The sequence below is a fragment of the Saccopteryx leptura genome, chromosome 1 (genome assembly GCF_036850995.1).
Source record: "Saccopteryx leptura isolate mSacLep1 chromosome 1, mSacLep1_pri_phased_curated, whole genome shotgun sequence".
In the NCBI taxonomy this organism is placed as follows: Eukaryota; Metazoa; Chordata; class Mammalia; order Chiroptera; family Emballonuridae; genus Saccopteryx; species Saccopteryx leptura.
The window spans coordinates 254,194,487-254,220,693 of record NC_089503.1 but is presented as its reverse complement, the minus strand read 5'-3'; the positions used below and the strand labels follow the sequence as shown (position 1 = coordinate 254,220,693).

The window sequence follows — 26,207 nt, the reverse complement described above, 5'->3', positions numbered from 1 at the left end:
CTTTATACAGAAACAAAACAGGCTGTAGGTAATTTACTCAAGATGTCTGTGTTGGTGGAGTTAGCATTAAAAGTTGTGCTAGGAGGTGGACTTCTCTTTGTGTTCCTTGAGTGCTCATCCATCCTAGGTAAATGCCCTCACTTAGGATATTTAGATAAATTCCTTATTTAGAAATTCAGCTGTGCCTCATAAATTTCTGATTAAGTATTATAAAAGAGGACCATAAAACACTAACCTCGACTTTTCTGAGTCCTGCCATGACCTCTCTTGCATTGACCCAGAGGCATGTAAAACATTTCTGGTAAAATGATCAAGTTCTGGGTTGCTGATTGAGGTAGAACCAAACATTTCCTAATGGATCAATGGAACAAACAAAAAGGTCTGTCACCAGAGAAGACCTGAGTCCTTGGGGTTTCTCACCTCCTTGGTTCTTGTCACGCTCTCAGGAAAGAATTCAGGAGAGATGGAGTGCAGCATTCAAGTAAAGCAAGCAGTTTATGAAGTAAAGCTATACACGCGACTCAAGGCACAAGGGGGCAAACTCAGCTAGCCTGAGAGCCCTGTCTTGGGGTATTATGAGTTATATACTCTTAGCTTCAAGGCTTAGTTTCCCTGTAATGGGGCTAATAGGCAGGGTTTCAAGATTCCTCTTTGCAGTTTTTCCTGGAACTATTCGGATACCTGGTTATCTTGTTCAATCCAGTTTGGGGACTGCTGACTCCCTCATTCAGTGGGCAAGATTAAATCTCCCTTGTTCCCCTCTCCCCTTTTCCTGCCCTAATAACTGTCTATCCTGCCTAAGAGGTTGAGGTGTTCAAAGTTTACAAGTGGAAAGGTAAGGTTCCTAGTTAGTATGAGAAGGTGGAGTCCAGAGTTTAATTTCTGACATTTTAAAGAATCTACAAAATATTCAAATTAAGAATGTCTCGTTCTCTCTGGAATTCAGGTTAGAGATGTGGGGCTGCAGGTGGACATTTGGGTCTTGAGTCTATAAACCGTACTTGCAGTGAGATTTGTTGCTATTCCAGAAAGAATGTTTATAAGGAGCTTGAGAATTCAGTCCGTAGGGACTCAAACAATTAGAAATTGGGGAAATATGCTCAACCAGCAGAATCCAACCGGGAACCGACCCACGCCGAAGTTTCAGAACTATATTTCCCAGAAACCTTTCCACCCTATGCTTCCGGGTTAGAGCTGACAATGAGGTCCCGCGAGATTTAGAAGGCGGAAGTGAAGCGGAAGCCATTATTCTCGGGAGGCGGTCGCCTCTATACTCCTGGGCAATGGCTAGCTCCCGTGTGGTTTCCTCTCAGCTGTTGGTGACCCTCCGCCGCCCCTCCCAGAGTGAACTCTTTGTTTGAACTTCTCGACCCTTCCGCGGCAGTCCCCATGACCCCCGCTTCTGCGGATTTTACTCTCAGTCAGGTAAGCTCCCTTTCCTCATTTAACCCTTTTCTCCCGGCCTTCCTGAGAACAGGAGAGGCCCACAGGCAAGGAGGAATTAAAAGCATGGAGACCTGGGACTGGGAAGCCAGGCAGCCAGGCGAGGAATGTGTTTAGATTCTGTTTCTGTGATCAGCTATGTGAAACGCTGGTGACGCGGGGACCGAAATTTAGAATCGTATTTAGGGACAAGGGGCAGGCACTGGTGATCTTGTCAAAAAAAAAAAAAAAAAAAAAGCCTGACACTTTGGGGAGGAGAGGGAAAAGCCCAGCTGAGTGAATTGAGGACATTATGGAGGTTCAGGAATTGGAGACTGCGAAGACAAATTATCTTCCTTTAGCTTTCGTGGTCAGTTTTGTCTAATATTAACTAGTACAGGTGTTGTAATATGTTATAACTAAATATATAGAAATATAAAAAATGTAAAATATATATAAAAGTAATTAAGATATAGTATTAAAATTAAGGAAATTAAAGTTATGCCGTCTGGATAGGAATTAATATAGTGTGTGCAGATGTGATAAACAGACTGACTTTCGAGCAGGGCCCAGTTAGTGTGTGTGTGTGTGTGTGTGTGTGCGCGCGCGTGTGCGTGTGAAATTATGCATAGATAAGAAGTGGCTTGATGCTATAACTCTGAAAATTAACATAAACAAGAAGCTTTCCTAGAAACATCTTAAAAGTGGCTTGATGTAACATTTCAATAGATTAACATAAAAAGGTCTCCCTGGGAGGAATTCCAAAAAAGGTGGTTTGAGGTCATAATGCTGTAGATTGACACCTGTTAGAAGGTAGGTTGAGGTGATAATGCTGTTGACACCTGTTAGGCCAGAAAAGGTACTAAAACCGTAGGGCCCCCTGCTGCGGTAGTTGCCTAGACTCGGATGTGAACGTGGATTGTCTTCAAATGGCTCTGATCAAAGACAGCGGAGAGGAGCACTCCGACCCTGCCCCCTTAAGCTGTACCCAGGCATGTGAGTAATAAATTGCCTGTGTGATTCTTGCAACTAACTTGTGTCGATTGTGTTTTTCCTCCAGTGGCAGTTAAGTGTCGGCACTTCTCAGTAGCATCCTCATAGCCGCCTCAAGAGTAGTCTGGAAGAGGCTGCCAGCCCTGCTGATAAGCAGGAGTGTCCCACTGCTCAGGGAAGTCGAATCAGGGACGCCTGATCCACGTAGAGCTTGGGCTGTACTGGGACAACAGGCACACTGGTTTCCTTTTTGGAGGCATTTGTCTTGAATACCTTTTATTATTAAACCTTTTGGTGGACTTTTTAATTTTTATTTTATTGACTTTAGTTGACTCATATAAATAGCCTATAACTAGAAGTAAAAGTTCACTTCAACATTGTTACTAAACTTTAGAATTAGCCCATTAATAGTTATTATGATTACTAACATTTTGCATTGATTTTCTTAGCATTTTATTTGTTTGGTTTTTTACAATTATTTTTTCTCCTATAGGACATCTGTGCAAAAACAAAACAAAATACGTGCATACAATTGAAAGAACAACAATAAAGCAAATCCATAAATCTGGCCAAGAAAAGATTATGAAACCTGAAAAACTGTGTGCTCCTAATTGCATCTTCCTCTTATCCCAAGATTTTCTTTATGGATTTTACTGTTTTTCCAGAAATATATTTCCTAATTTTAGTAATTTGTGAATGAACTCTGAAGTATTTTCGGACACATCCTTTTTCCATATTGATGCAACTACACATTATGATGTAGATCAGGGGTCCCCAAACTATGGCCTGCGGGCCACATGTGGCCCCCTGAGGCCATTTATCCGGCCCTCGCAGCACTTCCAGAAGGGGCACCTCTTTCATTGGTGGTCAGTGAGAGGAGCATAGTTCCCATTGAAATACTGGTCAGTTTGTTGATTTAAATTTACTTGTTCTTTATTTTAAATATTGTATTTGTTCCCGTTTTGGTTTTTTACTTTAAAATAAGATATGTGCAGTGTGCATAGGGATTTGTTCATAGTTTTTTTTTTTTTTTTATAGTCTGGCCCTCCAACGGTCTGAGGGACAGTGAACTGGCCCCCTGTGTAAAAAGTTTGGGGACCCCTGATGTAGATGTTTCTAAATATCTTGTAGATGAAGTTCTTATATCCTCCTTTTTTTCAGTGCCTTGTAGCTTAAATTTTAGAGTCAGTTTATAAAGCTCTACCTACTGCGGTTTTGTTTTCAGCTTGTGTTGAATGTTGATTTTGAGAATATTGGCATTATCATGCCATAGAATCCTGTAGTTAATCAAATGATATCTACTGCGGTTTTGTTTTCAGCTTGTGTTGAATGTTGATTTTGAGAATATTGGCATTATCATGCCATAGAATCCTGTAGTTAATCAAATGATATCTATTTACATCTTCTGTGATGTCTTTCAGTAAAGTTTTATAAGTACCAAGAAAAAGGAATTGAGGGTTGTTGGGTTTTTTGTTGTTGTTGTTAAATTTATTCCTGGGAACTTTGTGTGTGTGTGTGCTTTGAAATTACATTTTTTTCCCAACAGCTTTGAATTTGGGTTCCTCAAGGTTGCTAAAAATATATAATTCTCTTAATTTTTGTGTATTGTTTTGGATGTTTATCATAGACAATTATATCTGCATAGAATGAATAAGTAAATATTTATAAATTTTTTTGCTTAGTACACGTTTTTTATGATTTACTTTCTTTGCTGGAATAGCTGAGAACTTTTGGTAGCACTGAATGGAATTTAGATGGGAGGCAACCCTGTTTTTTTTACTTTAAGGAGAATGAACTGTAATGCTTGCTGGAGGCTTTTTTTTTTTTTAAATCATTTTAGTGAGAATGAGGAAGGAGGAGGAAGAGAGAGAAATTAACTTAATGTTCTGCTTATTCATGCACTCATTGGTTGATTCTTATATGTGCCCTGACTGGGATTGAACCCACAACCTTGACATATCAGGACAACACTATAACCAACTGAGCTACCCAGCCAGGGCGTAGCTCAATAAAATAAAACTAAATTCAATAAAATAAAAATTAAAAAGTCCACCAAAAGGTTTAATAATAAAAGGTATTCAAGACAAATGCTGCCAAAAAGGAAACCAATGTGCCTGTTGTCCCAGTAGAGCCCAAGCTCTACCTCGATCAGGCGTCCCTGATTCAACTTCCCGTGCAGTGGGACAGTGTAGTGGAGGTTTTTTTAAGATCATATTTATTAGGTCAAGGAAGCACCCGTATTTTCCTAGTTTAAGGACTTTTTTTCTTTTCTCATGAACTGCGGTAGCTTTTTACAACTGCTGTAGCTTTTTACATATTTCAAGCACCTTAGGATGCCTGGCCTGTGTTAGGTGTTAGTACTGTTTGTGCATGGAATGAATGAGTGAATAATATATGCTTTTCTTGTCTGATAGTGTAGTGAATTATATGAATGGAAATTTCTAATGTTACATTAAATTTGCATTGAAAAAGATATTGTATCATTTTTAGTGATTAGAATCTACCTTTGAGTGAAATTGGCTTGTAATTTTTCTTTACAGGTTTATGCCAATCTTATAAAATGGGGGTGGGTCTGTTCCCTCTTTTCTCCAAACTCTGGAATATTTAGCCCTGGAATAGAGTGATGTGTTCCATAAATGGAGCTGTACCTGTTTGTGCCCTGACTGGGCATTGAACCTGCAACCTTTGTATATCGGGATGATACTCTAACCCAGTGGTCAGCAAACTGCGGCTCTTTGGCCAGCTTAGGAGTACCCTAATTAAGTTAATAACAGTGTACCTACCTATATAGTTTTAGTTTAAAAAATTTGGCTCTCAAAAGAAATTTCAGTTGTGGGACTGTTGATATTTGGCTCTGTTGACTAACGAGTTTGCCGACCACTGCTGTAACCAATATAGCTAGGGCTCCTAAGGGGTCTTAAGGGTGGAGATTTTAGGGGAGATGCCAGGGGAGGATCTTATAAAATATTCATCAGCTTTTGGGGTCGTGGTCTCCAGTGATTGGTTGGCACTAGGGATTATTAGTCAATGTAGCTGGTCCTGAGGTCAGCCTTGGTGTTGCCTGTCTAGTTCTGCTGCTTTTCTGGGCCTGGAGCTGCAACACAACTGAGGCCTAGGTGAATTTGATGAGGATCAGAACTCCACTGTCCTGGGGGCTCAATGCTTAAGGGCAATTCCTCAGTACCCTTGTTCATTCCCCCTCTAAGTGGCTCTAACCCACATGACTAGTTATATGTCAGGAGAAAAGGTTACCTCTGGGGGCAAAGTCCTTTTTTCTCCCAGATTTGCCCATTGCTAGGCACCTGAGACTTTCTGCCCTCATGACCTTGTGTACCTGGCTCATCACCCCTGCTCTGCTGCTGTGTGTCTAACTGCCTACCACAGCCTTTTTTATTTTGGGTTGAAATGCTATATTAGTTTTAATTAGCATTTATCTGATGACTAATGATGTTGAGTACCTTTTGCCATGCATATTGTACTTGTCATTGAATTTTGTGAACTATCTTTAAGTCGAGCCGTTTTGGTACTTTATTTTGTAGGAGTGCTTTAATCTTAATAGGAATTTTTTGTCACTATATGTACTGCAAATATATATTTTTTCAATCTGTTGCCTATTTTGTTATTGAATTATAACTGATATATCAGTTTCAGGCATCTAACAAAATGATTTGATATTTTTAAGAAATTAAAACAATTTTTTTCCATTGATTTGAAAGAGACAGAGGGAGGAAGGAGGAGAGAAGAGAGAAGCATCAGCTTGTTTCTCCTCTTAGTTCTATTTAGTTGTTCACTCATTACTTCTTGTATTTGCCCTGAATGGGATCAAATCCTCACCCTCAGGGCACCAGGATGATGCTCTATCCACTGATCCACCTGACCAGAGCAGTGATTTGATATTTTATGTTGCGAAATGATCACCACAGTAAGTGCAGTTAACACCCATTACCATGCATAGTTACAGAAGTTTTTTTCTTGTGGTGAGAACTGTCAAGTATGCAATACAGTATTGTAAACTATAGTCACCATGCTATATAGGTCACCTCCCTTTGACTTATTTCAAAACTGGAACTTGTACTTTTGACCTCCCTTGCCCATTTCACCCACCGCTGCCTCAGGCAGGCATTTGGTCTGTTTTCCATATCTGTGACCTTGGTTTTTGTTTTGTTTTGCTTTGCATTTTTAAAGTTTCCACATAAAAGTGAGACCTTTTCCTGTTTGACTTATTTCACCTAGCATAACGCCCTCCGAGTCCACCGATGTCACCAGTGGTGAGGTATTTTTATGGCTGAACGATACTCCTCTGTGTATGTGTGCGTGTCACATTTTCTTTGTCCAGTCATTCATCCGTGGACAGTTAGGTGGTTTCCATGCTTTGACAATTGTAAATAATGCTGCAACGAACATGGAGGTCGAGATATTCTTGGCCACTTCATGGTAAATTAGTTGACTATATCTGTTGGTTTATTTCTGAACTCTCAATTTTGTTTCATTGATTTATGTGTCTCTTTTTATGCCAGCCTATTCATTTTCTAAATGATGTTATTGGATGATTAAAAATTTTTAGTTTTGGTGAAGTTCAACCTACTGGGTTTTTTTTTGTTTTTTTTTTGGTCTAGTTCTATCTGTGTGTCTCATAAAATGTTGTGTAATTCAAGGTCGTTAAAACAGTCTGTGAATTTTATTATCTGGTGTCCAATTTATATCAAACAGATTTTTAAATTTAAATTTTTGTGTATGCAGTGATAATAGAAGTCAAAGTATTTTCTTTTTCCATTGAGTCTTTCAGCACCATTAAAAAAAACTGCTTTCCCTTTTTGTTTTGGCAAAGTCAATAATATTGTAATACCTGTGTAATGTATGATGCCAGATTTATAATAGTAGACTTATAATAATAGTCACTTTGTAAGTTACATAAATGTCTGGTCACAGTGTATCCCTGGAACTAATATAGTATTACATGTCAACTATAATTTGAAAATAAACTTTCAAAAAAGACTTTTCCTTATTGAATTGCTTTGTTCCCTTATTGAAAACTATTTGACTCTGCACTTATAGGTCTGTTTCTAATTCTAGTCTGCTGCGTTTACCTAGTCGTTTGTAATTCCAGTAACTCTTCATTGTCGTGGTGAAGTGTGTAGAATGAATCATCCAAGTTTGTTTTTCTTAACACTGTTCTGGCTCTTCTAGATCCTTTGCATTTTCATACATGTTTTAGATTTGGCTTGTCAATTCTAGAAAAAAGCCTGCCGAGATTTTGCTAGGGACTAATTGTATCTGCAGATGAATCTGGGCAACATGAGTGGTTTAATAATGACTCTTGTAGTCCATGAAAATTATATTCCTTCCTTCTTATTTGTTTGTTTTAGATGAAATATACAGATTGATTGGTTGACGAGAGAGAGAGAGAGAGAGAGAGAGAGAGAGAGAAAGAGAAAGAGAGAGAGAAACATTGATTTGTTGTTCCACTTCTTTATGCATTCATTGGTTGATTCTTGTATGTGCCCTGACTGGGAATTGAACCCACAGCAATGGTCTATCAGGATGATGCTTAAGCAACTTAGCTACTATTGGGCAAATAAGTTTGTAAAATTTGTGTTATTTGGTTTTGCTCACTTTTATTGTTAAAAATGGCGCTGCCCACGTGATGGCCATTGCCCAGGTGATACCGCTAATTACCTTTCTGCTTGGGAAGGGGTTTGGTTATGCTAATATGTGCTGGAGGAGGGATTTTTGCGTGGAAAAGTTTTAAAAGGAGGAGCTAGAAGGCCATTTTGAGAGGAGGCCACATTGTTGCAGGGAGGGGAAACCACGTGGTTGCAGGGAGGGGAGGCCATGTTGTTGCAGAGGAGAGGCAGCCAAGATGGTGGAGTGCTGAAGGAGAAGCCAGTTTGTGCAGAGAGAAGGAGAAGGGGAACAGAGGTGAATAAGGCTGAGTGCGACTAATCGGCCTTTGATTCTAGGGAAAATAAAACCCCGGAAAGATTCTCCTGGCTGTGGAAGGGGAGGACATATGAATGGGTTTTGGTGCCCGTGTGTATTTCTTGCTCGCCAGATGTGAGCAGGAATAAAGGTAATGGCCAGTTCGTGGCTCCATTGTTTCATTACTGACTTTCCAAATCCAGTGCGAACCTGCGTGGACCAGGCGGCTGTTTTGGTGGCTGCAGCTACTGGCTTTACAGCTACCCACTAGGGCTCCTCCTCACTTATTTAGGTCTTTAACTTCCTTCAGCAGTGTTTCAGTTTTTTTTTTTTTTTTGTCAAGGTATTACACAGCTTTTGATTTATTTCTAGATATTTTATATATTCTATTATTATTCCTAGGTATTTTCTGCTATCGTATATGGAATTTTTTTTTATTTTTTATTTTTTTTGTATTTTTCTGAAGCTGGAAACGGGGAGAGACAGTCAGACAGACTCCCGCATGCTCCCGACCGGGATCCACCCGGCACGCCCACCAGGGGCGACGCTCTGCCCACCAGGGGGCAATGCTCTACCCCTCCGAGGCGTTGCTCTGCCGCAACCAGAGCCACTCTAACGCCTGGGGCGGAGGCCAAGGAGCTATCCCCAGTGCCTGGGCCATCTTTGCTCCAATGGAGCCTTGGCTGCGGGAGGGGAAGAGAGAAACAGAGAGGAAGGAGGGGGGTGGAGAAGCAAATGGGCGCTTCTCCTATGTGCCCTGGCCGGGAATCGAACCCGGGTCCCCCACACGCCAGGCCGATGCTCTACCGCTGAGCCAACCGGCCAGAGCCCATATATGGAATATTTGTTTCATTTTTCTGTTTTTGCTGGATATATTTTTCTGGTTGTGATTACTGTGAAAGGGCTGTAAGATTATTTGCTGAAAGTAAGTAAAATGGTAAGACAGTTTTTTATTCAGAAAAACTGTTGAGACTTTTACCTGGTTATTGGGAGACTGAAAGATTGGATTGCCTAATATGCTTTTCTTTAGTGTAGATACTTGTTTAGAGTCAGTGGCGTCAAGTTTTGAAGGTTACTGGTGGTGTGTAGACTGGTCTTCCCAGCTACCTTCAGGGAGGAGGTAGCTGGTTGGAATCCTCCAGGACTGGTATTTTGCTCATTTGGGGTTATATTAGGCAGAAGGTTAAAAGGAATTTGGACAAATAAATTGTGAAGGTGATGGATTGTGATGTGATGAATTTTGGCTTAATAGGTGGGACTTGGAGAAGAGGAATTGCTTTTGGTAGCAAGATGGTAGAAGCAAAGTGGCCTGGAATCCTCTCTAAAGTGAAAGAGTTTATGCAAGTAGACGGTTGTATAGATTTGTCCAGAGAGCAGATTTCTAAATCATTATCTGCCGAAGTTGGTACCTAGAGGTGATGTTGGTGTGGAATGTGGAGCCAAACAGCACTGGAGATTGGAACATGTAGTCCTAGATGGGCTATCCTCACGGCTACTAGCATTGACTACACCATCACAAGCATTGAAGTTGGGGAAGAATGAGCTAGGGAGTTTAACAGAGTTGTACTTGATGACAAATTACAGGGGGTCCTTGGGTTACAACACAGTTCTGTTCCTACAACAGTTACGTAACCTGAATTTTGGTGGAAGTCAAAACACACCCTCGCCTAACACAAACAGAACACTTGTGCTTTTAACAGTCCAAATGGCATAGGTAAGCATACTGGGGGATGCCAACTCCCTCATATGCCACGTTACTGTGTATTCTGCCGCATGCAGCCAAACTATTTCACCCACATTCTGTATATATTACGCTAACAGCATAAGCTGAAGTACTCACTTCTCAATTTTTTTAAGTTTTTATGGGAGTGAGCCTTGTAAACTCAAAACGTTGTATGTCGAGATTGTCGTAACCTGAGGACCGCCTCTTCTTGGGAGATTGAATCTGAATCGTACTTGAGGCAGTGCAGGGTTTTCTACCATTTATTGCCTGGGGGTTTTGCCTAAGCAATGTAAAGGCGTGAAATCAAACGGAACTTGTTGCTCCAAAAAGGACCTACTGGAAAGCAAAAGTCGGAATCGATCTGTGAGCAGGGGAGAAGGAAAGCCGTGAATTCTAGTAATCTATTTCTCATTCACTGCAGATGCCTGCTCGAAGAATCCCGTGAGAGGAGAGCAACTTCGTGATGCCAGAGCCCTGTTGTTTGGGCAGATTTATTATCATCTCACATGATGGCAGCTGTTGATCTCTCTCCCACATGTGGTAAGTTCTTGGGGTGAAGAATACTTTCAGAAGTGCCCTGACTTCACCAAGGTCACAGGTGTACAAGGACAGAGCGAGCGTCACAAGGAGAGACAGATGAACTGGAAAGCAGTGGGGGCAAAGTCCTGGGGGGTGCCCAGGTGACTGATTCAGAGTCTTTGTGAGTTTGGGTGAGGGAGGGAGAGTGTAGTTGGTGGAAAGGAAGAGCACAAGTATGGGTAAGCCTGCTTTATCCCATGTATTATTTTGATAAATCTGAGTGAAGTAAAAGCGCTACCTGGTAGAGCTTTAATTTCTTCACTCATAAATTGAGAATATATATCACTTTCATAATGGGTTTATTGGTCTACCTCCCATTTTCCTGTCCTTGAGTAGAGCAGGACTGATCTGGATTGTTACTAAATGTGTGTGTGTGTTGATTAGGGGTGTGCACTGCACACTTATAGTTTAGTGGTTTGCAGGTGTCAGGCAAGCTTTAATTCTGGGATCCTGTCTTCTCTAGCTATATCCATGCAGGAGTCAAAAATTCCTCTTGCTTCAAAAGACCATTCTTGTCACCAGGATGTGGATCTGTTTGCTTGTAATGGCCTGGAGCTTCATATGTCAACTAGTGTTGGTTCCCAGGTACACCAAATCCCAGGGCCCCTGAGGGTGGGAGAGGCATTTTCTAGAACACCCCCAAAATCACATGATAAAATTCTTTTCAACTTTTATTCAGGCTAATTGATGCCTGAGGGATCAAGAAAAAGAACCAAAGAATGTTGTGAGGCTGTCCTGGTATCAGAGTTGTTAAGGAAAATGAGTTACATACCAAATGTTGGTCTTATGGTTCAGAGCACTCGGGCCAGGCTAAAAGTGGAGAGAGATTTTGGTCCCATGTCAGAGTTGCATATGGAGCAGTGAGAATGGATGGGGTCACCTCATAGAGAAGAGAAATCAGCTGCTGCCTGGCTTCTGGAGCGCATGTTGCGACCCTGGAAGCCCACACTGAAGTCCTGTTTCGCGTCTCAGACCAGTCCTCAGCTTCTGCCAGCTTTGGGCACAGGCCAGTTTCTCACTGCCCCCAACTGTGTGTGGTGTTTCAGGACTCGGTGACTTTCCAGGATGTTTCAGTGGACTTTACTGAGAAAGAGTGGCCCTTGCTGGATTCTTCTCAGAGAAAACTGTACAAAGATGTGATGCTGGAGAACTATAGCAACCTTGCCTCAGTGGGTAAGCCTGGCAGCATTTCTTTATTTATAAATCAAGTATTTTTTGTTCTAAATACTTGCTGCATGCAACCTAGGAGCTGTGTGGGGATTTGGAATACAGTCATGACCTGGTGCCAACCTGCCTGGTGTTTATCTCTCCATGGATATTGAGATTTATCTATTGCATTGACCTTGGAGGTTATCAAGTGTGTCTGAGCATGGGCATAGGTTTCTGAATTAAGAAATCCTTAACTTCTGAATTAAGAAATCTTTTGAAGCAAAAAACATGCGGGTATTTGTGGTTTGGTTTTTTATGACCACCTTACACTGTATCCCTTAGAAATTTGTCACCATCATTTTGCTGCTCCTAAGTCAGTCTTGTCCATCTTCAGAACTCTGACTTCAGAACCCGTGTCCTCTGCACGATCCTCCCTCATCATGTGTCTTTCCTCGTGAGTAGGGTGTCAGGTGGGGAAACCCAGCCTCATCTCCCACTTGGAGCAAGAAGAGGAGCTGAGAACAGAGGAGAGGGGACTTCCTAGAGGCACATGTCCCGGTAAGCCCCAGGCAAACAAGTGCTTCTGAGTATTGGCCCTGCCAGGGACGGTGGTGGAAGGAGATCCATTAGGAAATGTCATCCAGAGAGATTTGAAAATGCTCATTCACTGCTCCTCTATTCCCACAGATCTGTTGGTTTCACTGTCCTTTCACCTTTACATTTGACATGTCCACATGGACTCTTCCATCCTTTCATATTCAACATTCCTGATCCTACACTTTCCGTCATTAATGTCAGTCTTTGAAGAATTACTTTTTTTTTCTTCGAGGAGGGGAGACAGAGACAGACTCCCACGTGCGCCCTGACCAGAATCCACTTGGCAAGCCGCCTACAGGGCAGCAGTGCTGTGCCCATCTCGGGCTGTTGCTTGTCAACCAAGCCACCTTTAGCTCCGGAGGCAGAGGCTCCACAGAGCCATCCTCAGTGCCCAGGGTCAACATGCCTAAATTAATCAAACCAAATCAAACCATGGCTAAGGAAGGGGGAGAGAGAGAGAGAGAAAGAAAGAAGGGGAGAGGTGAAGAATCAAATGGTCGCTTCTTCTGTGTGCCCTGACTGGGAATCGAACCCAGGACATCCATATGCTGGGCCAGTGCTCTATCACTGAGCCAACCGGCCAGGGCCAGAATTACTTCTTAGTGTGCTGACAGAAGTATCACATAGCCAACTTGTTTGTTCATTTTTACTCACGTGTACATTCTTCCTTTTCACTCATTATCTTTCCTTCTTTAGGGTTAATCTTTGCAAAAAGATTCATTCATTTTTGTCACCAGTATTCCACCATTTTCTTCTATCAGCAAGTTTATCTTTTCCCAATTTGTTTCAGATTGGGAGATTCCATCTAAAAGCAAATGGTCCATTCTCATGGAGGATATTTTTGGGAAGGAAGCATCTAGTGGAGTAACAGTGGTAAGATTTCCTTTGGATAATTCTGAATATTTCTTATTAGGAGACAACTGGGGCAGCTTAAGTTAGAAAAGGTCAAGAACTAGGCAAGTGACAGTACTCAAGAAGAAAGTGTCAGAGACAGTGAATATTACCAATTACTAACCCCAAACTTTTTCACTTGCAATTTTTGAGTAAATATTTCTGTAACTATGTCTCAGATGTTGAGTGTTGGGGTTCAGTTCAGATTTAAACAGTTAATAAAGTATATGTGAAACACTTTGTAATGGTTACACACATGGAACCTTAGGGCATACGTAGGATTCACCTGTTCTATTTGATAGAGCCCAAATGGGGCAGGAGCAGTACTTCTGCACTGTAAGTTGTGACATCTTCAGTCATAATGATGTGCTTCAGCATTTATCAGTTCGTATGGGATAATTCTTAGGAAAGTAATAAATACTGGAAATGCCTTCTCAGCACTCATCTTTCAATCAACAGGAAAGACCTCATCTTGGAGAGAAATCCACTGACTATGCTCACCTGTTTGGAGTCTTCAGCATGGGTGCCCATCTTACTCAGCAGATGGGAAGGCACGCTGGCAAGAAGCCTTATCACCGCCGGGACTGTGGGGTAGTTTTCAAGAACAGGCCACATCTAATCCAACATATGAACATTTACAATGGGAGAAAAATGCACGAGTGTCATCAGTGCCAAAAAGCCTTTACCACAAGTGCTTCCCTTACACGGCACAGGAGAATACACACTGGGGAGAAACCCTATGAATGCAGTGCCTGTGGGAAAGCTTTCAATGATCCCTCAGCCCTTAGGAGTCACGCAAGAACTCACCTCACAGAGAAGCCCTTTGACTGTAGTCAGTGTGGAAATGCGTTCCGAACCCTCTCCTCACTGAAGATACACATGAGGGTTCACACAGGGGAGAGACCTTACAAGTGTGATGAATGTGGAAAGGCCTATGGCAGGAGCTGCCACCTCATTGCACACAAGAGAACACACACTGGAGAGAGACCCTATGAATGTCAAGACTGTGGGAAAGCCTTTCAGCATCCCTCGCATCTCAAAGAGCATGTCAGGAATCACACTGGAGAGAAGCCCTACGAATGCACACAGTGTGGTAAAGCCTTTCGATGGAAATCTAACTTTAATTTGCACAAGAAGAACCACATGGTAGAGAAAACATATGAATGTAAAGAATGTGGGAAATCCTTTGGTGATCTCTTATCACGTAGAAAACACATGCGAATTCATATTGTAAAGAAACCTGTTGAATGTAGGCAGTGTGGGAAAACATTCAGAAACCAGTCCATCCTTAAGACACACATGAATTCTCACACTGGAGAGAAACCATATGGGTGCGATCTGTGTGGGAAAGCCTTCAGTGCGAGCTCAAACCTCACTGCGCACAGGAAGATACACACTCAAGAGAGACGCTATGAATGTGCCGCCTGTGGGAAAGTCTTCGGTGATTATTTATCCCGGAGGAGGCACATGAGCATTCATCTTGTCAAGAAACGTGTTGAATGTAGACAGTGTGGGAAAGCCTTCAGAAACCAGTCAACTCTTAAAACACATATGAGAAGTCACACAGGAGAGAAGCCGTACGAGTGTGATCACTGTGGGAAAGCCTTCAGCATAGGCTCAAACCTTAATGTTCACAGGAGGATACACACTGGGGAGAAGCCCTATGAATGCTTAGCCTGTGGGAAAGCCTTCAGTGATCATTCATCTCTTAGGAGTCATGTGAAAACTCACCGGGGAGAGAAACTCTTAGTGTCATCATTGTGGAAAAGGCTCCAATGACACACCTTTAAAAAACATGAGAGCCCATACTAGAAGGAAACCTTCTAAGTATAAAAATGACACGAAAGCCCTTATGAACTCATCTTACTGGGCACAAAGGAACTTAGTGTTTATGTAATAACTAGAAAGAAAAATTTTCTTCTCATTACTTTGGAGATTTGTAAGAATTCATGCTGGGGGAGAAAGTGTATATCTGTGATGTTTAGAAGTCATCAGTGTACATTTAACTCTTAACAAGCATGACAACTTAGAGAAACCCTAGCCTGGTGTTGAATGTTGAAATGACTGGAGCACCACCTGGCACCTTCTGGGCCCATGGGTAAGCACTCTAGGTAGGGAGAATTTGTAAATTCATTGTCTGGGCAAACAGTTCCTGGTCTTAATGTATTCTTCATGAGAGAAATGAAGGAGAAATGTCTATAAAGCAAGAAACATGGAAGTCAGTAATGGTCAGCAGACTACAGCCAGCTGTCTCTTTTTGTATAGCTCTCAAGCTAAGAATAGTTTACATTTTTAAGGAAGACTTAAAAATGACAGACTGTGTTGGCCCACAAAGTCTAAACTACTTGCTGTCTGGCCCTTTACAGAAAAAACTTGCCAACCCTTGTTGCACAGCGTTGGTTCCCAGTGGGGTGGTTTTGCTCCCCAGGAGATGGTCATGCAATTTCTGGAGATATGTATGTTTGTTAAAACTGGAGGAGGTGTTATTGGTATGTAGTTTCAAGACATTAAGGATCCTGCTAAATATTCTGCAATGTGGAGGAGCCTCCCAGACCAAAGACTTACGTGCCCCAAAATGCTAATATTGCCAAGGTTGAGAAACCTTGACTTAACAGCCCCTCAGTTTTTTTGAAACTTGAGTACTCAAAGTTGGAGAATTTCTGTTTAAAACTTCAAAAATATAATCAATGTAATTCAGGAAACGCAAGGTTTGTGTGTAGTATTTTTAATATAATTTCATTCTTAATCATGTGTTACTTTTGTTTTGGATGACTTACTTGACCAATAGACTGTAAATCTTATGTACTGTGTGATGTGGGTATTTTTAGTACCATTTGGTTACAGGTATCTAAATCAAATGCATTGTGATCAGACTGTGATGTTTTCATCAGATGTGTTCATTGAGATGTTTCAGCCAACGGTGACATATACTTCTGGTTTATTCCCTAGTATCTCATCTTCCATATCAAGAAAACCCAATTTTTGTCAGATTAGTAAGGTGTACTATTTTTTAACTCCTTTACAAGTTTTCTTACAATTAGTACACTTCATGTCCCACAGCCTGGCCATTAACAAATGAGCAGTGTTACTGTACGGGCTCTGAGAAGATGTTTAAAAAGGGGCCATTCTTAACCTGGATTCTTCTCCACAGGTCCCCCACCCCCAACTTCCCTCTACTTCTCACCTTGCAAGGAGATACAGTAGCTAGTGTTAAAAGATCCATCTTTTAACCATGAGGATGCAGGACACAGACTAAGGAGAATCCTGCAGAAAATTCACAAATGATTCTGGCCTCCCAGTGACTTCTTTGAGCATCTATACTAGTCCTAAATTTGTTATTTTCAGACTTCCTATAATTTGGAAAAATAAAACTGATTATTGGCTTAAGCTGCTTTAGATATTTCTTTTTTTTTTTTCCTATTTAATAGTTTTTTGGTGGAAGGAGGGTTCTGCTTCATCCACCTGGATGCTGTCTGATGCCTTCACCTGTTCATTGTGAGTTTTTATAACTGCTACCCATATGGGTATAATCTGCCTATGCATTTCATTGTTGGATATGGATTTTTAAATTCTTCAAACCAGGTTTTAAAATTGCATTTTATATCTTTGATCTATTTAAACATTTGTTTTCCTGACTTCTTGTATTGAAGAACAGTATTAGTTTTCACAAAAGTGCTGAGTGGACATCTACTTTTATTCAATTTCTTGTGTGTGTGTGTGTGGCAGAGGGACAGGGACAGACAGGAAGGGAGAGAGATGAGAAGCATCATTCTTTGTTGCAGCACCTTAGTTGTTCATTAATTGCTTTCTCACATGTGCCTTGACTGGGGGCTGCAGCAGACTGATGACCCCATCCTCAAGCCAGTGGCCCCATGCTCAACCAGTGGCCCCACACTCAAGCTGGTGAGCCCCTGCTCAAGCTGGATGAGCCCGCGCTTAAGCTGGCGACCTTGGGGTTTCGAACCTGGGTCCTCCGCATCCCAGTCCAGCGCTCTGATCAGGCTATTCAGTTTCTTCTTAAGGTGAAGAAAACTCTTTATAAATGTCCTAGAGAAATATAGTAGCTTTCTATTTACCCTTTGCAAGTAAGAAGGGTGGATTGTTCCACTACTGACATTATGAAGAAGTGGGCCCTGGCTGGTTGTCTCAGTGGTAGAGCGCCGGCCTGGCATGCAGGAATCCCGGTTCTATTCCTGGCCAGGGCACACAGGAGAAGTGCCCATCTGCTTCTCCACCCCTTCCCCTCTCCTTCCTCTCTGTCTCTCTCTTCCCCTCCCACAGCCAAGGTTCCATTAGAGCAAAAAGTTGGCCCGGGCGCTGAGGATGGCTCCATGGCCTCTGCCTCAGGCGCTAGAATGGCTCTGGTTGCAACAGAGCATCGCCCTCTGGTGGGCATGCCGGGTGGATCCCCGTCAGGTGCATGCGGGAGTCTGTCTGACTGCCTCCCCATTTCCAACTTCAGAAAAATAGAAAAAAAAAAAAAAAAAAAGAAGTGATGAGAAGCGGGTGCCACCAGGTTCTTTTGTGTATGGGGGAGCTGAAGGAAGTAAGTTTAGGTGGCATGTCTGAGGCCAACCTGTTAGCAAGTAGCAGTACTTGTACTTGAATCCCGGTGTCTGGTTCCAGAGTCCATATTACTTTTATGTCAGACCTTGTTCTATGCCCCAGGTGCATAAAGTAAATCAAGATATTTGCCTTTGTGTTGCTTACATTCCACATGGGGTTGAAGTACCTCATAAATGAATAAATATATTGTATTATATATCTGATAGTTGTCAGTGCAGTGGAAAAATCAAGTACGATGATAAGATCCAGTGGATCTTTGGGGTGGGTAGGGAAAGCCTTTTGTTTAAGGGGACAGTTGAGCAAAGATGTAAATGAACTGTAGGTGTGGTCCATATTATAATGTGGGGAAGAGTACCCTTAGCAGTTTAAAGATCATGAAAAAAATTGTGCTTGGGACAGAGAAGCCAGTGACTGAAATGGATCAAGCTCAAGAGTTGCGGAAGATGATGAGGTCAGAGCAATAGATTGGGGTCTTGATTATGGAGCTGTCTGGTGGGTTAACGGGAAGAACTCTACCTTTTATTCTCAATGTGAAGGGTTTTGAACGGAGTGATGACTAGTTTATGATTTTAAAGGACCACAGTGGGTTCCAGGTTGATAAGCTAGAGGGCCATTGCAGAATTCAAGTTGCACATAAAGGTGGTCAGATTAGTAGTAGTGGTGGTGGTTTGAGAGTCACATTAATGACTGTTGCTGTAGTTTCATTCTTACTTTCAGAGAGTAATTCTTTGTATTATTATCCCACAACTTATTTACCTTTTCTACTGGACTGTTTCCATTTTTTCCAATTATGAACAATGCTTCTTTAAGAAAATTTTTACATCTTGGAGCATTGGTGAGTTATTTTTTAAGTTTTATTGTTGCTTTTCTGGGGCATCTGCAAATTGAGATAGCTTTACTTGTTTACCAAGTTATGCTTTTAATTGTTTTTGCTGGTCTAATTGCATTGGCTAATACTTCTAATAAAGTGATAAATAGTAGCAGAGATAGTGGACATTCTTGCCTTGTAGGGATGAGAGCCCCTTTTGTGTTTTCATTAGTTTTTTTTTAAACTAAGTTAAATATTTTATCTCATTAAAAAGGTATTTTGAATCTTGAAAGTTTTCTGTGAATTCAAAAAGTCTTGCATTTCAAATGAATTACACTTGGTCATGATGTATTATTTTCTTAGTAGAGTGATTTTGAAATTGTTTTGCTAATATTTTATTTAGAATTTTGCATTGGTGTTCATGAATGATAACTGGTCTGTAGTTTACTTTTTACCATCTTTATCTAGTTTAGGTATTTGTATTATACTTGTTTCATAAGAGGTCTTACGGATTTTTCTTTCCTTTTCAGTTCTCTAGACTAATTTATACAGCATTAGAACTCTCTGGTTTTGGAAGTTTTGGTAGAACTCCCTATGAAACCATCTGGGTCAGGCGCTTTTTTAGTGGGATATTTCCTATGAACATTGCTCTGTTTTAAGCTTTATAATTTTAATAGCATCAATGTTGGTAATCTGTATTTTCCTAGGAAATTTTCCAATTCATCCAGTATACAGGTCAGCCAAGTCATCTCATGATTTTAAAAATGTGTTCTGAATCAGTGGTTGCCACCTATTTTTTGTATACTTGCTTTTTCTTTTCCTGAATCTAGTGAGCTAGTGCTTTATTTTCTTCAAAAATACGGAATTTTGAGTTGTTATATCTGTTTGTGTTTTCCTCCAATTTTTTTCAAACACCAGAGACAGAAAACAATTTAATTCCAATGTAACAGTGCTAGGTGTAGTGTGTGGGGACAGGTTGGGTACAATGTTCATGACCACTCACATATGCGGCCCTAAGAAGGCCCCCAATGGGAACTTACCTTATAGGGGCTGAGCCAAGGGGAGGAGGGTGGTCCACAATAGGGTAGAGGCAGGCATGGGGAAAAAGGACTACTTCTTGTCAAAGGAGATCTTTGTGGAGTTGTGCTAGGTAATCTTGAAGTCCCGTTAGGGTGTTGAAAGCAGTCCCTGCCTGCATCTCATAGTCAAACTCCATGAAGGCTGTGCTGTGCCACACTTGGACCAGCCGGACCTCCTTGAAGTCAGGGAATTGGGTGAAAAGAATGGACAGCATGAGCTCATTAGTCTTCCCTGGCAGGTTGGTGAGGAACAAGGTGTGATTTGGTGGGTTTTTTGAAAGAGGCTGGGTGGGTGGCTTCTGGCCTGGTATAAGCTGCTTTGGAGACATGGCCCCCTGTGGGATCTGGCCTCTTTAGAAACCTGGAGCTGGGATCATACCAGGGGATGGCATGTAGGGAGATTGGCCTGGCATGTGATGCGTGATGAAGGGCGCTTGAGTCATCAGCAGCGTGGTTGGGACTGCCCACTGTGAAGATGACAGGCCCTACATGGCCTGTTTAGCAACCAGGGTCTCCTGGCTCTTGGGTTTCCTCTTCTCCCACTTGGTCCCTCTCCACAAAGATGCCTTTCATTTTGGCGATGACATCCAAGTCATCTTGGTGTATTGGATGTGCGTGGGCTTGTCATGAAGGGAAAACCCTGCATGGAGTGCAGGGTGTTGGTGGCAGATGACAAAGGCCTGACCCTCATCACACTCCTGACACCAAGATCTTCAGGATCTGACCAAACTAGAAGAAGATGACAGCAGGGACATTTCAGTTCATCTTTCTTGAGCTTCTCATTGTAGATACAGATATGCGGTTGGGGCAGATCAGAGGACCTGCCGTAAAGGGAGATGCTGTGAGAGGACAGCACAGCCACAGGGCTGGCCGGGGGAGGCTGCTGCACTGAAGTGCCGAGCCCAGCACCTCCTCCCTGACTTCGGCTTTTATTTTCACTTTTTCTTTATACTTTTGGTTTATTAACTTAATCTTTTACCTTGATAACTGCTTCATGCTCTGAATTTCTCCTCTGATCCTACTTAAAAATTCATTCCATAGATTCTAATATACGTCTTGATAATAATTTCTTTAAAATTCTGTAATTTCAGTTTGTATTTCTTCTTTTACTCAGGAGTTAATAAAAGGTTTTTAAGTTTCTAGGTAGAAGAGCCTTTTTTGTTTTTGTTAATCAATTTAGGTGTATGTTGATTTTCTGCAATTTATATATACTATACCTCAATGTAGATTTTCCTTGGCATTGATCTCTGAGCTTCCTGGATGTGTGATTTGCTGCCTATCATTAATTTAAGGAAATTTTCATCCATTATTACTTCAAATATTCTGGTCCTTTCTCTTATTCTTCTGGAATTCCCATTGTACATGTCACACCTTTTGTAATTGCCACATGTTCTTAGATACTCTGTTTTTATTCTTTTCTCTCCTTTCATTTTTGTTCGGAAAGTTCTGATTTCTAGCATTTCCTTTTGATTCTTTCTCAGAGTTTCTCTTTTTCTGCTTACATTCCCTATTTGTTTTTGCATGTTCACTTTTTCCATGAGAACTTTTAATGTATTGACCATGGTTATTTTAACTTCCTCATCTGATAATTTCAAAATCTCTGCCTTATCCAAGTCTGGTTCTGATACTTGCCTTCTCATTTTAGACTGTTATTCTTTCTTGCCTTTTAGCATGTCTTGCAATTTTTTGTTGAAAGCTTGACATGATGTGTTGGGTAAAGTGAGCAGTGGTAGATAAATAGACCTTTAGTGTGTATATGTGTGCGCGGTTTTTTCCTAGCCAGAACTTAGCCTGTTTACTAGTTGCTGTAGCTATTGTGGCAGAGGCTAAAGCTTTCTCTAGTGTCCTTTCCTATTTTCATTGGGTTCTACAGAATCCTTAAATAGGGGCCAAGACTAGCAATTCTTTTAACTATTCCCATTATACAGGAGCCCTAGAAAACTCTTCTCTCCCTTTAGTGTAAATGACATGAGTTCCTGTATATGTCCTTAGCCCACTACTACTCTCTTGCATTCAGAATAAAAGCTAGTTTTTTTCAAGTCTACCCAATTACTCCTTGGGAATCTTTTTTTTAACAGAGTCAGAGAGAGAGAGATAGACAGGAACAGAGATGAGAAGCATCAATCATTACTTTTTTGTTGCGACACCTTAGTTGTTCATTGATTGCTTTCTCATATGTGCCTTAACCATGGGGCCTTCAGCAGACTGAGTAACCCGTTGCTTGAGCGAGCGACCTTGGGTCTAAGCTGGTGAGCTTTGCTCAGACCAGATGAGCCCACACTCAAGCTGGCGACCTCAGGGTCTTGAACCTGGGTCTTCCGTATCCCAGTCCGACGCTCTGTCCACTGTGCCACCGCCTGGTCAGGCTTTCTTTATTTTTTATTTTTATTTTTTAACAGCTTGGGAATCTAAACAAATACATCTGCTTCCTAAAGACAGGTTCCAGACTCAGACCCTTGACAATTGTTTTGACTTAACTATTTGTCGTAACTTTTTAAACTAGTTTCACTGCCTCACACAAGAAGATGGCAGACTTGAATAATTTTTACATAGATTAACTGGTCTTCCACACACCACAGCAAGGTAGTCATTCACCTGCTGGAGGATGCAGGTAAGAGGAGTCGGCTTATCAGCTAGAAACGGGGACCCTCTGTCAGAGTGCTGACTCTGTCTGGGTCTCGCTTCCTGTCCTCTTGACTGCTCCTTCTTCCATGCCTGCATCAGCCATTGAGTCAGTTGGGCTCATGGTCACAGAGTTGTCTTCCATTTGCCTTCCTGAAACCTGGGCACTCTTCCTTTCCGCTTGCAGTGCTTCTGTGCAGGTCTTTGGGTGCCTGTTGCATCCTTGAATGAAGGTGCTGAATGTTCCACAGGCCTTAGTCAATATTTTCCCAAACCCATTAGTGGAGAAATAGCAGTCTTTGCCTGACTCTTGCCTAGTTTGGAAAAAGTAAATGTGTATATTCTGGAGGCCAGGCCTCAGGGGAAGAGAGAGTGTCTTTCAGCATTTCTTTAATTAGGAGCCTTGTAATTCAATGCAGGTACTCGTTTGTGCCCAGTTCTTTCATCACATCAATTAGCACAGAAGGAAACAATTCCTATCTTCACCTAAATGTCCCAGAGCTCTTAAATCTCATTGCACTTTCCTGCCAGTTCTTAGGACAGGCAATGTCTTACACAGTCTCTGGAGGGGACTTCTAATTATGCTCTTACCTAGTTTTGCCTCACTATGATACGACTTTCAATCCTCGGGGCCTCTTGTCAGTAAGCAGCTCTGTCTGGTGTAATGTTTGGGTAATGCCAGTTAACTCAGAACTTTTTCCTCTCTAGAGAACCAGTGAAGATCAGTTAAGTGTCTTACATGGAATTAGGCTTTGGGAAGACAGACAATAAGACATAGTACTGTCCTTAAAGGAGTAAAGGTCAAGGAGGAGAGACAGATGTAAACAATAAATAAGATAGTTAATATGGCCAGTTAATCCATTTAGGAAGTCTCAAGGGCAGAATGATGAATTTGGAGCAGTCACAGAAGGCCACATGAAAGAGGTGATGCAAGCCAAGGTAGCAACACTACAAGCTTCTGTGTAGTGTTGAATGAGCACGCCAATTCTGACAGTAAGGTATGAGACAATACGTCCCATTCTCTGACACATAGGAGATTAAAGCTGGAGGGGTAAAACGAGACATTGTATAACACACACACACACACACACACACACACACACACACACACACACACACACACGCTTCACATGCCAGTCTCAGTTTAAATGTTAATTGAAGTTGATGAAATTTGCAGTTGGGAAAGGTAACCCGTGCCTCACAGTAGAATGGAATAAAGGGGTCCTGTTTATATTTGCTGCATAGTAAACCACCAAAAATATGGTGGTTTAAAACAACCACAATTTATTTAGTTTACAGTCCTGTTGGTGGACAATTTGGGCTGTGTTTAGCTGGGTTTGCTTAAGTGTCTGCTCCCAGTTTGGCTCTGAGTTGACCTGCTCTTCACTCAGGCCACACACACCGGCCGTCTGGGTGGGGCTTGCCTACGTGCTGCCATGGAGGTTCAGAGGAGCGTGAGCTCCACTGTGCAAGTGTTTATCAAGTCCCAGTTTGTCATGTTTGCCTTGCACTCCATTGCCCAGTGCAGTCACGTGGGTAAGCCCAGAGTGGGAAGGGATTCAGAGTTACACAGAAGGAATGAACACAGGAGAAGGAGGAAATGGTAGCTATCTTTGCAGTCATGACAGGGACAGTGTATTGCAACTGTCCAATGGCAGGGAATAGCTTTATATACAGAAAATGGACATATAATAAAGTACATTCATAAAATATGCAATTAGATTAGTATTGATTTCTGTACATTTGTGATGCCATCATCACAATCAACTTATTGAACCCCCTAAACTTACCTCATATCCCTGCATAATTATGGCCCCCTGTGGTGGACAGGCAAGGTTTTTGTCCTCTGGAGTTTTGAGGTGTTAAAATTTGTTCATCTATTTATTCAACAAATGGCATTGGTCTTTTTCTATTCCAGACCTAAGGCCTCCTCCATGCAGTCTCTCTTGACTAGAGACTGGTATCTTTTGTTCCATTTTGTTCTGGGCCTTAGAAAAACCAAGGTCTTCCCTTCACTTCACTTTTCCTGCATTTTCCTTTCCTTGATTCTTCTGAGTCATGGTAGACCAGTGGTTCTCATCCAGGAGTGGTTTTGCCCCTTAGGGGCCTCTGGTAATGTCGGGAGACATTTTAAAGTGTTAATGACGGAGGTGTGAGGGTGGGGGAAGAATTACCTGGCTCCAAATGTTAACAGTAACATGGTTGTAAAACCATGATAGAGTAATAGTTTTCTCTACCAGGAACCAATGAAAAGATGAAAAGATGGAGGACAAATCAGTGCTCTAGGCTCATCAGTAGGGTCCTGTTCTCTTGGCTTCATCTAATCTGCCCAGGTCACCAAGGCCAGGTGATCCATAGAATGGTTGCTAGTAAGACATTATGGCACTGAATAAAGTGATTTTATTTCAGAAGCAATCAGCTTGTGTCTCACTCTTGGACACCTGCGGCAGAAGAATGCAGCTGGGTTGAACCTTCCAGGTTCCAGCATCCTGCAAATAGATCTGCCTCCTTTTTGCACGAGATGGGAGCACAGATAAATAAATGCTGTCTGTGTTCATAAACATGATGCCCACTTCATTTTGAGAATCTGTGTATTAGACACCTAATGATAATTTTCTGTAATCATGCCAACAACTATTTACACAAAGAATCTGAGTCAGTATCCTAACAGATGTTAAAGTGAGGAGTCGAACATTGGAATCTGCCTTATCTAAATCCAGTGATCACCAGGAGCGTTCCACAGTCATCAAGATGACCCAAGACAGAAATTTTTTTAAAGTTTTTAATTTTTGCTCTCAGTTTAAAAGATTCTCCCCAAGGAGCTGAACCAGTGTAAAAGATACGTTGTTCTTGAGGCACAACAGAGAGAAGAAGAAAGAGACTCAAAAATAATAAAAAACGAGAAAGCCCTACAGGAATTATCTGACTCCATCAGAAAGAATAACATAAGAATAATAGGTATATCAGAGGGAGAAGAGAAAGAAAATGGAATGGAGAATATACTCAAACAAATAATAGACGAGAACTTCCCAAGCCTGTGGAAAGAACTAAAGCCTCAAATTCAAGAAGCAAACAGAACACCGAGTTTTCTTAACCCCAACAAACCCACTCCAAGGCACATCATAATAAAGATGACACAAACCAATGACAAAGAAAAAATTCTCAAGGCAGCCAGGGAAAAGAAGAGTACAACATATAAAGGAAGGCCTATTAGATTATCATCAGATTTCTCAGCAGAAACTCTACAAGCTAGAAGAGAGTGGACCCCAATATTTAAAGCCCTGAAAGAGAGGAACTTTCAGCCACAAATACTATACCCATCAAAGCTATCCTTCAAGTATGAAGGAGATATAAAAACATTCACAAATACAGAAAAGATGAGAGAATTTATCACGAGAAAGCCCCCACTCCAGGAAATACTAAAGGGGGTTTTCCAACCAGATTCAAAGAACAAAAGAAAACAACACCACAAGTAACAGCTCCACCAAGAACACAATAAAACCAAACTTAAACTGTGACAACAAAGGAAAAAAAAAGGGGGGGAGAGAATGGAGATTAACAGTAGCAAAGGACGATGAAGTGCAGAAATACTTATAAGATAGGGTACTACAATGAATATGGTAGGTACCCTTTTCATTACTTAATGGTAACCACCCTAGAAAAAACCACCACAAAAACACATGACTTAAAAAAGGTAGCAACAGAGGAAAGAAGTATGGAACACAAACAAACAGAAACAAATGATAGAAAAACAAAAGAGAAGAATCAAACTAGATACAAAACTAACAGAAAGCAATTTATAAAATGGCAGTAGGGAACCCACAAGTGTCAATAATTACACTAAATGTAAATGGATTAA

At 41.5% G+C, this 26,207-nt stretch overlaps 2 protein-coding genes, 1 non-coding gene and 1 pseudogene across 3 annotated transcripts in view; 2 read left to right on the top strand and 2 right to left on the bottom strand.

The window, feature by feature from the left end:
- The window catches only part of LOC136388291 (zinc finger protein 699-like), a 343,451-nt gene that overhangs the window by 92,715 nt on the left and 224,529 nt on the right, over positions 1-26,207 (bottom strand).
- ZNF317 (zinc finger protein 317) lies at positions 1,243-17,623 on the top strand. The gene is made up of 7 exons (XM_066347081.1): positions 1,243-1,425; positions 10,479-10,597; positions 11,100-11,221; positions 11,683-11,809; positions 12,248-12,343; positions 13,173-13,255; positions 13,733-17,623. The coding sequence occupies exons 2-7, from the start codon at positions 10,564-10,566 to the stop codon at positions 15,050-15,052; spliced, it is 1,782 nt and encodes a 593-aa protein (XP_066203178.1). The 5' UTR covers positions 1,243-1,425; positions 10,479-10,563; the 3' UTR covers positions 15,053-17,623.
- Positions 17,273-17,392, top strand: LOC136389874 (small Cajal body-specific RNA 24). The gene has a single exon (XR_010748434.1). It is a non-coding gene; the product is annotated as a small Cajal body-specific RNA 24 (non-coding RNA).
- Positions 17,782-23,440, bottom strand: LOC136379396 (U1 small nuclear ribonucleoprotein A pseudogene; annotated as a pseudogene).

Excerpts from the sequence above, each read along its gene's own strand:
- ZNF317 (XM_066347081.1), top strand. The coding sequence starts at position 10,564 with ATGATGGCAGCTGTTGATCTCTCTCCCACATGTG. Across the intron at positions 11,810-12,247 it reads TAGCAACCTTGCCTCAGTGG|GGTGTCAGGTGGGGAAACCC; the intron begins GTAAGCCTGGCA and ends CCTCGTGAGTAG. Across the intron at positions 13,256-13,732 it reads CATCTAGTGGAGTAACAGTG|GAAAGACCTCATCTTGGAGA; the intron begins GTAAGATTTCCT and ends TTCAATCAACAG.